The 14923-nt window shown below is 40.6% G+C and overlaps 2 protein-coding genes across 2 annotated transcripts; both read right to left on the bottom strand.

Moving 5' to 3' along the window:
* Nucleotides 1-1080: 1080 nt before the first annotated feature.
* On the bottom strand, nt 1081-4814 carry LOC124164469. The gene is made up of 4 exons (XM_046541795.1): nt 3936-4814; nt 3420-3830; nt 1602-3305; nt 1081-1398 (listed from the first exon to the last, which is right to left on the bottom strand). Exons 1-4 carry the CDS (start codon nt 4812-4814, stop codon nt 1081-1083), a joined length of 3312 nt encoding a protein of 1103 aa, XP_046397751.1.
* Nucleotides 4815-5018: 204 nt separating this feature from the next.
* LOC124164274 lies at nt 5019-6801 on the bottom strand. Its single transcript, XM_046541528.1, has 2 exons — nt 6707-6801; nt 5019-6558 (listed from the first exon to the last, which is right to left on the bottom strand). The coding sequence occupies exon 2, from the start codon at nt 6207-6209 to the stop codon at nt 5019-5021; it is 1191 nt and encodes a 396-aa protein (XP_046397484.1). The 5' UTR covers nt 6210-6558; nt 6707-6801.
* Between the last annotated feature and the right edge of the window lie 8122 nt (nt 6802-14923).

The raw sequence follows: 14923 nt of genomic DNA, 5'->3' as shown, positions 1-14923 counted from the left end.
TTTTTACCTTATTTCCTTTTTTCTCTATTTCCTTTTTTTCTTACTTTCTTTTTTCCTTATTTCCTTTTTTCCCTTTTACTTATTTCCTTTTTTCCTCAAATTCTTATTTCCTTTTTTTTCCTTTTTTCCTTTTGTCCTTATTTCCTTTTTTCATATTTTTCTTTTCACCTTTCTTCCTTATTTCCTTATTTTTTTAATTCTTTTTTTCCTTATTTCCAATTTTCTTTTTGCCTTTTTCCTTTTTTCCTTTTTATTCTTTTTCTTTTTTTCCTTATTTCCTTATTTCTTTTTTTCCTTATTTCCTTTTTTCCTTGTTTCCTTTTTTCTTATTTCCTTTTTTCTTTATCTCCTTTGTTCCTTATATCCCTATTTCCTTTTTTCCTTATTTCATTATTTCCTTATTTATTTTTTTTCCTTATTACTTTTTCCTTTATTTCCTTTTTTCCTTATTTCGTTTTTTCCTTTTTTCCTTATTTCCCTTTTACTTATTTCCTTTTTTCCTCAATTTCTTATTTCCTTTTTTTCCTTTTTTCCTTTTTTCTTTATTTCCTTTTTTCATATTTTCCTTTTTACCTTTCTTCCTTATTTCCTTATTTTCTTAATTCTTTTTTCCTTATTTCCTTTTTTCCTTATTTCCTTTTTTCATTATTTCCTTCGGGCCAACAAAATGTTGCGAATAAGATATGCATAAGCACCGAGTTCAGAACGAAAGAATCTTTAATTCCACAAGTACATTTTTGTGGTGAGTTCCATTCCCCCGGCTGGGGCACGACTGCCGCACGACTGCGACCACTGCGACCGACTGCGAATGACTGTCTTGCTTCCGACTGCCTGCCACCGGTGAACTCGTGCGGCTGGCGCGAGACTCGCCTCCAACTTCAGCATAAGCCACACAGCCAAGCTGGCGAGCCGGCCTAGCCGTCTTGATAGTGTTGCCGTCGCCAACATCCCGCCCGCCTTGAAAGCATTGCTTTCAAAGAAAATTCTGCAACTCTCGATTCAAGCTGAGCGAATTAGAGATATGGCGACTGAAAATATAAATAACACTGTCAATAAATGAAAAAAAACTACAACAAGAAATTACTCTTCAGTGGGAAGGGGACACAGTTTGGATATTGCTCTTTTCCAAACGCCGCAAGCAGTTTTCACAGAAGCCACTCGAACTAGTCCATCCTCTCCGGGATATACTTCGATGACTCGGCCCAAGTTCCACTTCAAAGGAGGAAGATTTTCCTCCTTCAGCATCACCAAATCCCCTGGACTTAGATTTGGTTTCTTCTTTATCCACAATGTCCGCTGCTGCAGACCGGTTAAGTACTCCTTTGACCACCTGCCCCAAAAATGCTGATGCAGCTGCTGAACGTATTGCCTCCTAGAAAGTCTTTTAGTGGCACTTCTCTTAGGTCAGAATCAGCAGCAGCAGTGAGTGCAGTACCAATTAGGAAATGACTTGGGGTTAATGGGTTAAGGTCATTTGGGTCACATGATAAAGGACACAAAGGACGAGAATTTAGGCATGCTTCGATTAATGTAAGACAAGTATACATTTCTACATAGGTGAGATGAGCCTCGCCTAATATACGCCTTAAGTGGAATTTTACAGATTTAACTCCTGCCTCCCAAAGACCTCCGAAATGTGGACTTCTGGGAGGTATGAAATGCCATTTAATGTTGTCTTCAATTAAGAATTTGTTGAGTTTAGCCTCATGAGAAGCTGAAGTAAACAATTTGTGCAACTCCTTGTGTGCACCCTTGAAATTAGTAGCATTGTCAGAGTACAAATTGGCACATTTTCCCCGTCGAGCCATGAACCTCCTCAAACATCCAATAAATGATTCAGAAGTCAGGTTACCGACTAGTTCGAGATGAATTGCCTTTGTCGCAAAGCAAACAAAAACAGCAATATATGCCTTCAATGTAGTACTGCCTCGACCATTACGACTTCTAATGTGGACAGGACCACAGTAGTCAATTCCAGTGTTCAGGAAAGGACGACTGGGTTGAACTCTCTCCTTAGGAAGATTTCCCATTTTCTGTTCACCAACCTTAGGATTGCATCTGAAACATTTAAGACATTGGTGAACCACCTTTCGAGCGAGAGTTCTTCCATTTAAAGGCCAAAAATTTAATCGAAGTGATGACAACAGCGCTTGAGGTGCACAATGTAAATGCTTGAGGTGCTCTTTCATCGCGATCAGTTTCGACAAGTAATCATTACCGGGCAAGACAATTGGATGTTTGGTATCATAGGATTCTTCAGAAGCTTTGATTCTGCCACCAACTCTGATTATCATATTGGTGTCAAGAAATGGGCTGAGTGTTCTGAGTCTCGATCTTCTTCCCACTTCTCCATCATTAGATAATTCTCTAAACTCCTGTGCAAACATCTGTCTTTGCACCACCTTAATTAACTGCAACATGGCTTGATTGACCTCTTGTGCGGACAAAGGACCAGTGAATCTAACTGATGACCTTGACGAATTATGAAAAAATCTTAAACAATATGCTGTAATTCTTAGTAGCTTGTCTAGCGATGAATATCTATGCAGCAGATCAAACTCCTTGCGAGTGACTAAGAAGACTGTTGTCTTCTTCCGTTGTTCAGGAATAGATGGTGACACCAAAATTGTAGCTGCAGGCCAGGCATCCTCCTGTAATGATAACCATGGGGGACCATTCCACCAAGTGTCATTTGTCAGAATTTCCTGAGGTGATAAGCCTCTTGATACATGGTCTGCAGGATTCTCATTACTTCGGACATGCCTCCAAACACATTCCTTTGTTAGCTCATTGATTTCAGTTACCCTATTAGCAACAAAAGTTTTCCATTGATATGAAGGACCAGATAGCCAAGTTAATACAATCTGTGAATCAGACCACAGTGAATATTTTCCTTCAAAATTACCGGCCCTTGAAACATGGTAAATCAGTTTGGATAATAACTTAGCCGCCAGTAATTCCAGACGTGGTATTGATATCTTCTTCAAGGGGGAAACCTTGGACTTGGAGCACAGTAAATGTACGTTATAGCCAGTTTTAGAGGAAGTTCTGATGTATACACATGCTCCATATCCCCCTTCAGAAGCATCACAGAAACCATGTAGGTCAACCATTGATCCTTTCCTTGAATTTGCAAAATCCACCCAACGAGGCACCTTTAGTTTCTCCAGCAATGGTAACTCTTCCCTGAATTGGCACCAAGCAGCATGATATGTTGCTGGAAGAGGATCATCCCAATCACCTTTGAGTTCCCATAGCCTTTGAAGAAATATCTTAGCCTTAATAATAACAGGTCCTATAAATCCCTAAGGATCAAACAGGTGTGCTATGTCTGAAAGCACTGAGCGTCGGGTGAATGGAAATTGTCGAATAATTGGCCTTACAATAAAACAAAAAATATCCTGAACTGGTTTCCAAACTAAACCTAAGCTCTTCACTGTGAAGTCACCATCTGAATGCACATGATAATTTTTTTCTCTAAGAGATTCAGGGATTCTTGATAACAATGTTACATTATTTGTGCACCATTTTCTAATCTGAAATCCACCACGTTTGAACATACTAATCATTTGTTGATTTATCTCCAATGCCTCTTCAAAGGTGTCAGCCCCGGTTATTAAATCATCTACATAAAAATCCTTCAATGCAATGGCTGATGCTAGAGGAAACTCCCTTGCTTCCTCGTAGGCTAACTGCCGAAGGCACCGAGTGGCTAAGTATGGTGCAGATGATGTACCATAAGTTACGGTTTTTAGCCGGTAAGTCAACAATGGGGAATCTGGAGTAGACCTCCAAATAATCCGCTGTAAATTTGTGTCATCATCATCTATCTAAATTTGGCGATACATTTGTTTAATATCTGCAGTAATTGCATAACGGTGCAGTCTAAATCTGCTCAAAATGGAAAAAATATCATCTTGGACCAAAGGTCCCACCATCAGGACATCATTTAGTGATACACCAGATGATGATGGACAGGAAGCATCAAAAACCACTCTTAGCTTGGTTGTTGAGCTACTGGGTTTAATGACAGCATGATGTGGAATGTAGTATGTGGTTCCCTTACTCTCTGGATCTGGTATGACTTCCATGTGAAGTTGTTTCTCGTAGTCATCCATGAATGCTATGTATGCAGCACGATAATTTCTATCCCTCTGTAATCTACGCTCCAGCAACAGGAATCTCCTAATGGCAATGTCTCTTGATTCACCTAACTGTGTAACAGATTCCTTTAAGGGCAATTTTAGAATGAATCTCCCTTCTTTATCTCGCTTGAAATTGTTGACAAAGTGTTCTTCACATTCTAACTGCTCTGGTGAATGAACTTGTTGCATTGTAGGACATTCTTCTAATAGCCAAAACTGTTGTAATTGTTCATTTATGGTGATGAATGAACTGGTGTAGCTGTGGGTTTCATTAATTACCTCTTTGCTGTTGATTCTTCCTCCAAATATCCAGCCCAATGTTGAATTCCGAAGTGTTGGTATGGTTGGATGAGCCCTGAATTCTCCTGGACACAGCAATTCCCAGAAGACTTCTGCACCAAGCAATCCGTCCACTCTCTGGGGGCGGTGAAAATCTGGATCGGCAAGTTGAATGTCCGATGGTAGCTGCAACCTTGATATATCTATGTGAAGATAGGGAATATCTCGTGAAATTCTGGGTAATACCAAGAAATCCAAAGATACATTGTATCCACCAATTCTGGATGACAGTGTTGCATTAACTATGTGATAAACCTTTGTTTCCGAACCTGAAATACCACTCACTGATGAATAACCCTTTTTTCGTTTCAATTGCAAGAATTGTGCCATTCGTTCCGAAATGCAGTTCGCTTGTGATCCTGAATCAAGTAGAACCCTGAAAAGATGTTTTTCTCCTTGAAAATCATAGATCCAAACAACAGCAGTCGACAAAAGTATTGTTTTCTGCTTCTCTTGAGAATGGGTTAAGCATGATAAAGACGATTCTGATTGAGATGATGTGGTCAGTGGCTGAGATTTTGTGACTAACTCTTCCTAACCTTGAACATCACTGTTTCCTGATGATGGTTGACGAGAGAGGTGAAGAAGCGTATTGTGCCTTTGATTGCAAGTCCTACATGAGCTTGACGTGCAATCCTTAATATGATGACCTGATTTCAAACAATTAATGCATAAATTTAATCGTTTGGCATCAGCAAGTCTATCTGGAACTGATTTGTTCAAAAATGATTTGCATTGATACAACTGGTGAGTCTTGCAACAAAGTTTGCATTTTAAATTAATTGAAACATGCGCTGCATATGAGCTCCGTTTGTTCTTATTGAACGATGCTAAAGGTGTCTTAGTCCCACGCTGGACGTCAACCGTTTCTAAAATTTGGCATCTATGCTGTAAGAAATTTATCAGTGCGTCACCGTCAGGCAATTCATTACCGAAAAGTGTGGATTCCCAATCCTTGTACGTTACTGCATCTAATTTACTGGTAACTAAATGCAAAATGATCGCATTCCAACTGTGCGTTGGTTGACCTAAAGCCGTAAGAGCTCTGATATTTTTATTAGTTTCATCAAGTAATTTTCGTAAAGAAAATGATGACTCCCTTTCAACTCTTGTCATGTCAAAGAGAGCCTTCACATGCCTGCTTATTAAGTACCTCTTGTTTTCGTAGCGTTGCGTCAGAAGATCCCATGCGATTTTATAGTTCTCAGCTGACACGTTCAATGATGCCAAAACTTGAAATGCTTCTCCGCTCAAGGCTGAACGAAGATAATGAAATTTTTGAATACTCGGGAGTGCTTCGTTTTCATGTATTAAACTACGAAAAGTATCATAGAAATTCATCCATTCATCGTAATTTCCCGAAAAGGATGGTAAATTGATGACTGGCAATTTGACTTGATCAGTTAACCGTCGGGAATTTAACTTGCCAGCATTTCCTTCACGTTGAGAATCAAGAAGAACGGACTGTGCGCGAGCAGACAATTCATAGTATAACTCCTCAAACAAGTCTCTTTCATTAGTTTCAGTAGAGGTATCCTCTTGAAAAAGTTCAATTTCTGATTGTACGGCTTCAAATGCTTGCCAAATTTCCTCCAATTTCTCGTAGCGTACCTTTAATTGCATAAGATCCACGTCTTCCGAACTGGTATCTAAGAAATTCTTAAATCTGGTCAGCTTAGCCTTAATCTGACCACGTTTATAAGTCAATTCCCTTAATTTTTCCATTTGAACGACATATGACGGCAGTTGACAGTAACTTGTTCATACAGGTGATATGACTACTGCCCCCAAAGTTCATTTACAACGAAAGCATATGCCTTATTGGGTTATTAGGTTGGGTAACAGTGGTAGGAAAAACCACTGAGGAATTAACGAGATAATAAGAGGGAAGCACTCACTGCTTACCGAAATGAGGAGACCTTTCAACTCACAAACTGCGTGCCAACGTCGTTGAATGAAACCAGCTTGAAGTTGATATTGGTGATGAGTATGTGATGCAAATGGCTGCCCCAGCTGCTCGAAGCTCGTTGACCAAAGGTATGGACGTGATGCGATGAAATCAGCTGTTGATATGCTGCCGAAAGCGAAGTGATGAAAAATTTGCGAATTGATTCTGAATTACGGCACTAAACGTGACTACGAAACGTATTACATTAACATCCGGCCAATGGATCCGGCTCGAAGGACCAACAAAATGTTGCGAATAAGAAATGCATAAGCACCGAGTTCAGAACGAAAGAATCTTTAATTCCACAAGTACAGTTTTGTGGTGAGTTCCATTCCCCCGGCTGGGGCACGACTGCGCACGACTGCGACCACTGCGACCGACTGCGACTGACTGTCTTGCTTCCGACTGCCTACCCGTAGCCTACGTTATATACAAGGCTGTCCAACGTCGGGAAAAAGCTGGGACAGCGCACGTAGTTGAGTCTTCGGCCGGTAGAGGCGCTCTTTTGAGAACATGAATTACATGAGATCTTACGGGAAATAGCAACGGAACTGATGAAATTACGTAATTTTTATCTTAAGAGAGGCTCTAAATTCTTTCTAATGCATGTAAATCTACATAATACCCAGAAAGCCAACTCTAGGGTGTTTGGCAGGGGAAAATAATGAAGTATGATAAAAAGCGAGGATATTTATTTTAACGAGGTCTCGAGAAAATTAGTCCTTAGGCGATTGATTTTGGACCCGATTGCAAAACATTTTTCGATGAAAATGATTACTTACTAACCAAAAACTTACCAAATATATAAGAATTGCCACGAGAAAAATATCTCCTGAACCGCGAATCGAACCGCGGTCATAACGCCATGCGCGTCTTCAGCGCAGGTTTGAGGCTATTAACTGGTCGTGAAGGGGCCAGAATTAGGAGCTTTGTCAGGGAGTGCAACGAACAGTTTCCCACCATCTCTCCCGTGATCCCCTTCTTTCCTCCACTCCTAAAATCCCTAAAATATATTACCTCTGTAAACCATTTTTTTGTGGTGCGTTAGTTGAAATTACTCGTCGTATGTTTGCTATGAAGAACTTTTACTAATGTTATTTTTTAATGATTTTTAATTATTGTTGCTAACTAAATTGATTATAAAAATCAAATAAACCCTCCAATAAATGTTTAAAATTTTTCTGCTGCTCTCCCTGAAATCTTCGCTAGAGGCATACGCCCCCCTGCAACGCCCTAGCTCTGGTCTTGGGCTGTGGCTTCATTAAAGTCCTTTTTCCCCGCGTTGATATCCTTGACGAACACCAAGGGTTTAACATCTAGCAGTGACGGATCCAGATCTGCACCAACTAGGTGGGGGTGAGGGGCTTTGCTACATGAATTGCTACACAACCAGGAGAATTCCCCCTAGCCGAAGAAGGGTTCGGGGATTTTGAAATTTAGGATTTTCCAGACTCAAAAACGGCTGTTTTAAACTAATTCTTTGATAAAAAAGACACTGTTAAAAAGACACGCACGCGTAGGCGGAGTTTTGTCTGGGGGTGCAAAGATCAGGTTGACGCCACCCCTCCCTCGATCCCCTCTCTCCATCCCTTCCTACCTCCACCTCTAAAATATAGTACCCCCTTAAGCAATTTTTTATGGTGCGGTAGTTGAAATTACTCACCGAGTGTTGCTATTAAGAAGTTTTGTTTAACATTTTTCTTAATAATTTAGGAATTATTATTTTTAACTAATTCAATTATCAAAGTTAAACAACTTTTCAATAAATTTAAAAAAATTTCTAGCTCCCCTCCTTGAAATATGCCTCCAGAGGCACGTGCCCCCTGCACCGCCCTAGTTTCCATCTCGGGTGGTGGCTTCCTTTTTCCCTCGCGTTGACTTGATGAACCTCAAGGGCTTAACATTTAGCAGTGGGGGATCTTGGTCTACACAAAGGGGGACCGGGGGGAAAGTTACGTGAATTATACACAACCAGCGGATAGATAACTAATAACTTCCATAGATAAATAACATGACTAACCACTATGTAATTATGCTTCGTATGAAATGCTATAATCTATTTATTATCATATTATTTAATTTTTTGAAATTTATCAACAAAATGAAATTGTTTAATGAAAGGGAAATATTATTATTCCAATTTTGCTTTGTCTTTTAGCTAAGGATCATAATGTTTGCATCTTTATGGTGTTCATTGAAAAAACTTCGTCTATTTGCATGAATTATTCATAGAAACTCATGGCTAGCCAAGGTTGTTTTTTCTTGGCCTCCGGTTTAGTTTTGCTTGGACACTCTCTCCACTCCGCGTCCGCGTACCTGCCGCGGTGATGGTCATATTTGGGGGAATTCAAGGGTTTCTATGTATAGAATTACACCGTGCGGCAATTCTAAGAAAATTTTAACACAATGTGTTATCCGAATTCGTAGAATAGTGCTTCTGTGTATAGGGGTTTTGAGGTGAAGGGGTGGAGGAGTGGTGTGTCGATTGCCAAGGATTAGGGAATCCCCAGGTCGTTATGCCAGGTAAGCGCGGAAAACCCTTATTGTGAAAAATTTTGAGAATACGAGGAGCAGTTAGACACAAAAGCCTGCTCATTCATTATCCTTCCATCGCTGCATGGGGGACAGGGAACACACGCCTTCTGACGGGTCTCGACTGAAGATCTCTCCCTGAATATTCTCGTCGAAAATTTAGTTTGTGACAATTCGCCATGGTGCTTTGTTGTGTTCCATTCTGCAAGTCGCGCAGTGAAAATAGTGAAGGTGTGACTTTTCATTCTCTTCCCTCAAATCCTGGGTTGAGATCGAAGTGGCTTGCTGTTATATCGAGGAAAGGTGAAAAGGGCACTCCGTGGTCACCATCGTCGTGGGCAAGAATCTGCAGTCTTCATTTTAGGGCCGAAGATTTTAGTTCCAGCACGACTAAAAGATGTCTTTTGCCTGACGTCATTCCTTCGATTTTCCCGTTTTATCCAACGCACAAACAAGTTACCCCGGCGAATCCACGACGACCACCGAAAAGGAGGCGTATCGAGGGTCATCAGGTATCATCACGGGCTACCAAGGATCCACTTTCACCTATCCCCGAGCAATTGTCACCTTCACATAACACGCAGCAGGTAAATGGTTTTGGCACCCAAGGCCATTGGGCTTTTCACCTTCAAATTGCAGGTGAATGTGAAAGAAAGCGGACGTGGAGACTTCACAAATAAGTGCATGAACACAATATCTGAATTGCGCCTGAGGCTGAAAATTTACAAGCGGAAAGCCATCCGCTTAGAACGACTGAGGATCGCTCACGCCCGACTAAGAAGAAAACTGCAAAAATTGTGCCCCCATGGAAAAGATGATCTTGTCAGAAAAAATGTTCGAAAGCTGGAAGAGGCTTCTGAGGAAGGAAACCACAAGGCCCAATTCCTTCTGGAACAAATTAAAATGTTTTCTGCCGGAAAAACGAAGATGTACAACGAAAGCACAATAAAATCGTGCATCATGTGGTCTGTAAAGAGTCCAAAAGGCTATAGAGTGGTGCGGCAATTAGATATACTAACACTGCCCTGCAAAAGTACCCTGAAATCGTATGTAGGTCGGTCCAGCGGGTCGACAGGGGTGACTACTCTTATTCGTCAAAGACTGAATGTCGAATCGGAGAGACTGCGCCATCCCCACGAGAAAGTATGTTCATTGATCATCGACGAAATGGCCATTAAGCCGAAGATGATTTATGATAGAAATTTGGACATGTTCCTTGGAACGAATGACCTTATTCCCTCTAACCAGGGGTCAAACAAAATTGCCAACAAGTTGCTGTGCTACGTTATGCACGGCCTCTCCACGCATGTGACAATCCCTGTGGCTTACTATTTCGTTAGCCAACTAACGGGAGCTGACTTGTTCAGACTGACGCAGGATGTTCTTCGATCGGTGGAAATGGCAGGTTTCTCTGTGGTGAGAATTTGCACTGATGGCCATAAAGTGAACACTTGTATGTTTCAGCTGATGAGTGGAAGAAAGGACGCAGAGTATTCCATTGCGCACCCTGTGGCCCCATTTCGGCCTCTTTTTCTGAGTTACGATTCTTGTCACATCCTTAAGAACATACGAAATCAGTTTCTTGACCGTAGACTGACATCTAACGGGGTAGACATATCCAGTGACTTCGTCAGGTTACTCTACCGATTGCAGAAAAACAGTGTGATAAAACCAGTCAGAAATCTGAATTTCAAAACTGTGTACCCGTCTCCGATAGAGAAAGTGAACGTTAAGAGGGCAAAAAATATATTTTCTGCTGAAGTGCTCGCAGCTCTGGAGACCTTGAAAGCAATCGAGCCGGAGAAAATTGAGGACATTGCCAGTTTTGACGAAACCATTACATTTATTAAAATAATTAAAAAATGGTTCGATATTCATGACATCGCGAACACCACGCACAGTGTGCATGCAAGATGTGACGACAAAGCGATTTTCAAGGAAATCACGGATGAGCGATTAGACTGGTTGGAAAACGATTTTTTCGATTACATCAAAAACATTCAGAAGAGTGGTCTAGCGGGGAATAAGCTGACCGAAGAAACGTACAACGCATTGACATTAACAACATTGTCGACTGTTCACTGCGTGAAGTATTTGCTGGGAATTGGATTTCACTACATTTTAACCAGGAAATTTAATAGTGATCCTATTGAGTCCCTCTTCTCGCACCTGCGACAAATGGGAGGTTACAACCATACAATGGACGCTAGGGCATCGATATTTGCTATCGAGTCAACACTGGTGACCGGTTTGATATCCGCATCATCTGATGCCAATGTTGATCCGGAACTATTTGCCGAGGGAGGAGAAGCTGGCCCGGACCCAAAGTCACTGTTGCCTATCAGGAAGGTCAATAACATCCCAAAGGTGCATGAAACTCCTAACGCTCCTACGCTACCGGAAGATATTCTCGAGATATTAAATAGCCCTATTCCAGGTAAGGTAACTAAAAAGGTGTTTGTTTAATTATTGCTGACAAATTTCACCAAGTGACCATCGCTTATGAATTTTTAAAATGTTTATTTCAGAAGCCACCGTGGCCACTATGAGCGAAACTGCAGTAGCTTTCGTGGCGGGTTACTTAGTCCGCATCGCAGAGGAGAGAACTGAGTGCATCGGGTGTCTGGAGCCTCTCGCCGGATGTCAACAAAGTGCTCCCTTACTGTTATTAGTGAAGCATTTGGATAGAGGTGGCCTTCGTTATCCGAGCAAAAAGTTTATATATTTCTTAGACATGGCTGCAAAATTTTCTATTCGGGCAATACTGTTTCTGCATCGCCAGTTACTTGTAGGACCATTAGTGACTTTCATTTTACCTAGATTTCGGAAGGAGTTTGCTTGTAAGCAGTGCACAAATCAAGTATTGCTTCCCGTAATTTTACAAAAGTTTTTGAGGCCACTGCTGGACAATTATGCTAAAAAGGAAACTGACACTGTAAAAAGTCCTGCATTTACGAAAAAACCACTATGTCGGAAGTACCTAAAATTTTGAAGACATTTTTTCACATAAAAATAGCGAAAATAAGTGCCAACATTACATTAAACTGTTATCTTTTACCCTAATCACGAAAAGAGGACTAATTTTGAACAAAATAGTGTCTGTTTCAAATGTTCGCAATTCATTCCCATACGAATTTTGTTCTCAAAACAGCGCCAGCGGCGACAACTGGAACTAACTCCAGACATGCTCATTCTGCCCGTTTTCAGCTCACGTTGGACGGCCTTGTATATAACGTAGGCTACGGCCTACCACCAGTGAACTCGTGCGGCTGGCGCGAGACTCGCCTCCAACTTCAGCATAAGCCACACAGCCAAGCTGGCGAGCCGGCCTAGCCGTCTTGATAGTGCTGCCGTCGCCAACACCTTTTTTTCTTTTTTCCTTTTTCCATTTTTTCCTTGTTTCCTTATTTCCTTAAGTCCTTCTTTCCTTATTTCCTTATTTTTCAAGTTCAATAATTTTTTATTTTTTGGAGATTTTCTTTGCGCTCCGTTTACGCTCCATTTACTCTCCGTTTCCGCTCCTTTTCCGCTCCGTTTCCGCTCCGTTACCGTTTCTTTTCTTGTTCCTATCCGCTCTCTTTCCATTTGCTTTCCCTTTAAAAAAAGGTATCTCAAAATAGCAAAAAATGAATGTTTTTTTCTTTGAAAGCGAATAGGGAACGTCACCAAATGAGAATTTAATGCTATTTCATCCCGTATATGTATTTATTTCGATGTTAAACACGGATTCAAACAAAATGTCTTTTAACATTGAAAACGTCGTTTCTAATGAAACGTTGAAAGCGAGGCTATCTCCAAAGAATAGCAAATCATGGTTTTTCCTTGACAGCTTATAAAGAACGTGAACAAAAGGGGGAATAATACTATTTCATTCCGTATATGTACGTATTTCCATATTTTACACGTGTTCAAATAAATGGAATTTAGCATTCTAAATTGCGTTTTCAATGAAACCAGGAAAATGGGGCTCTCTCGAAATATACCAAAATTGATATTCTTTCCCTGGTTGCGGAACAGGTAGTGCCAAGGTCCGATTCATTTTCGTTTCGTTCAAGTTGTATTTCCGCTTTTTTCCGTTTCCTTTCCGCTCCGTTTCCTTTCAGTTCCCTTTCCGCTCCGTTTCCGCTCCGATTCCGCTCCTTTTTACGCTTCGTTTCCGCATCGTTTCCGCTCCGTTTCCGCTCCATTTCCGCTCCGTTTCCGTTTCTTTTCCGGTTCCTTTCCGCTCCCTTTCCGTTTGCTTTCCTTTAAGAAAAGGGCATCTCAAAATGCAACAAATGAATGTTTTTTCTTTGAAAGCCACTATGGAACGTCACCTAAAGAGAATTTAATGCAATGTCATCCCGTGTATGTATTTATTTCGATGTTAAACACGGATTCAAACAAAATATCTTTTAACATTGAAAACGTCGTTTACGATGAAACGTTGAAAATGTGGCCATCACCAAAAAATAAAAAATCATGGTTTTGACTTGACTGCTTACAAAGAACGTAAATAAAACGGGAAATAATGCCATTTCATTTCATATATGTACGTATTTCCATGTTTAACACGTGTTCAAAAATGGAATTTAGCATTCTAAATAGCGTTTTCAATTAAACCACGAAAACGAGGCTCTCTCGAAATATCAACAAATAAATATTATTTCCCTGTTTGCGGCATAGGTACTGCCACGGTCAAATTCATTTCCGTTTCGTTCCAGTTGTATTTCCGCTTTTTTTCCGTTTCCTTTCCGCTCCGTTTCCGTTTCCTTTCTGTTCTCTTACCGCTCCGTTTCCGCTCAGTTTCCGCTTCGTTTCCGCTCCGTTTCCGCTCCGTTTCCGCTCCGTTTCCGTTTCTTTTCCGGTTCCTTTCCGCTCCCTTTCCGTTTGCTTTCCCTTAAGAAAAGGGTATCTCAAAATAGCAACAAATGAATGTTTTTTCTTTGAAAGCTAATAGGGAACGTCACCAAATGAGAATTTAATGCTATTTCATCCCGTATATGTATTTATTTCGATGTTAAACACGGATTCAAACAAAATGTCTTTTAACATTGAAATACATACATTTTTTAAGAAGTGTAATGCTAATTTAAATCCCTTGATACGAAATCAATAACGCAAGGTTCATTAAAAACGGTTATTTCTATACGACGTATATTAATAAATTAAGGGCTGTTTGATCAAAGGAAAATTATACTCAAATAAAACACATTTTTTTGACACCTTTAGTTGGCCACACGCCTACATCACTTCTCTACATTAATCGCCGTTCAATTCTAAGCATATTTCGTACCGCTGCACCAGTTTCTTTAACCCCTCTGCTCTCCACCTGAAAGTTCAACCAATTGATAACGCCGTTGACTTTCTCTTCGGTTTCGGAATGTTGTCCACCGAGACACTTTTTCAGCTGCAATCAGAGGAAGTAGTCGCTAGGAGCAAGGTCAGGATTATATGGTGGTTGGTCAAAGAGTTCCCAACGAAAATCTTGAATTTTTTTTTATTTGACAGCCGTCTTTGACAGTCTGTTTCTTAGTGCAATTGGTTCAACTCTCAGGCGACAATCTTCAATGCAGAGGGGTTAAAGTAGCCGGTGTAGCGGTACGAATAAATCTTAGAATTGAACGGCGATTATGTATAGAATTGAAGTAGGTTTGTAGCCTTCTAAAAGTGCGAATAAAATTTGTTTCATACGAGAGTATTTTTTCTTGTGACGAAACGGCCCGTACTTTATGAATCTCGTATAATCGCAACATTGCCGATAGTGAAATGTTTGAAGTAGACAGTGGGCATAGTTTTAAGTCTATATCCCAATAATAGACGTGAAAATTATTGAATTGAAATAAATTCATTGTAAAACAGGAAGGGAGGACAAGACAAAAAGGGGAGCGTGATACCGTAGTGCCCTGGAGCGCTTGGCTCCTGATTGAAAGGTCCTGAGTTCAAAAATCTTGTGAACCCTTCGGGTATCCCCAAACAA

Source organism: Ischnura elegans, chromosome 8 (genome assembly GCF_921293095.1).
Source record: "Ischnura elegans chromosome 8, ioIscEleg1.1, whole genome shotgun sequence".
NCBI classification, from domain to species: Eukaryota; Metazoa; Arthropoda; class Insecta; order Odonata; family Coenagrionidae; genus Ischnura; species Ischnura elegans.
This window is presented reverse-complemented; position numbering and strand designations above follow the sequence as displayed.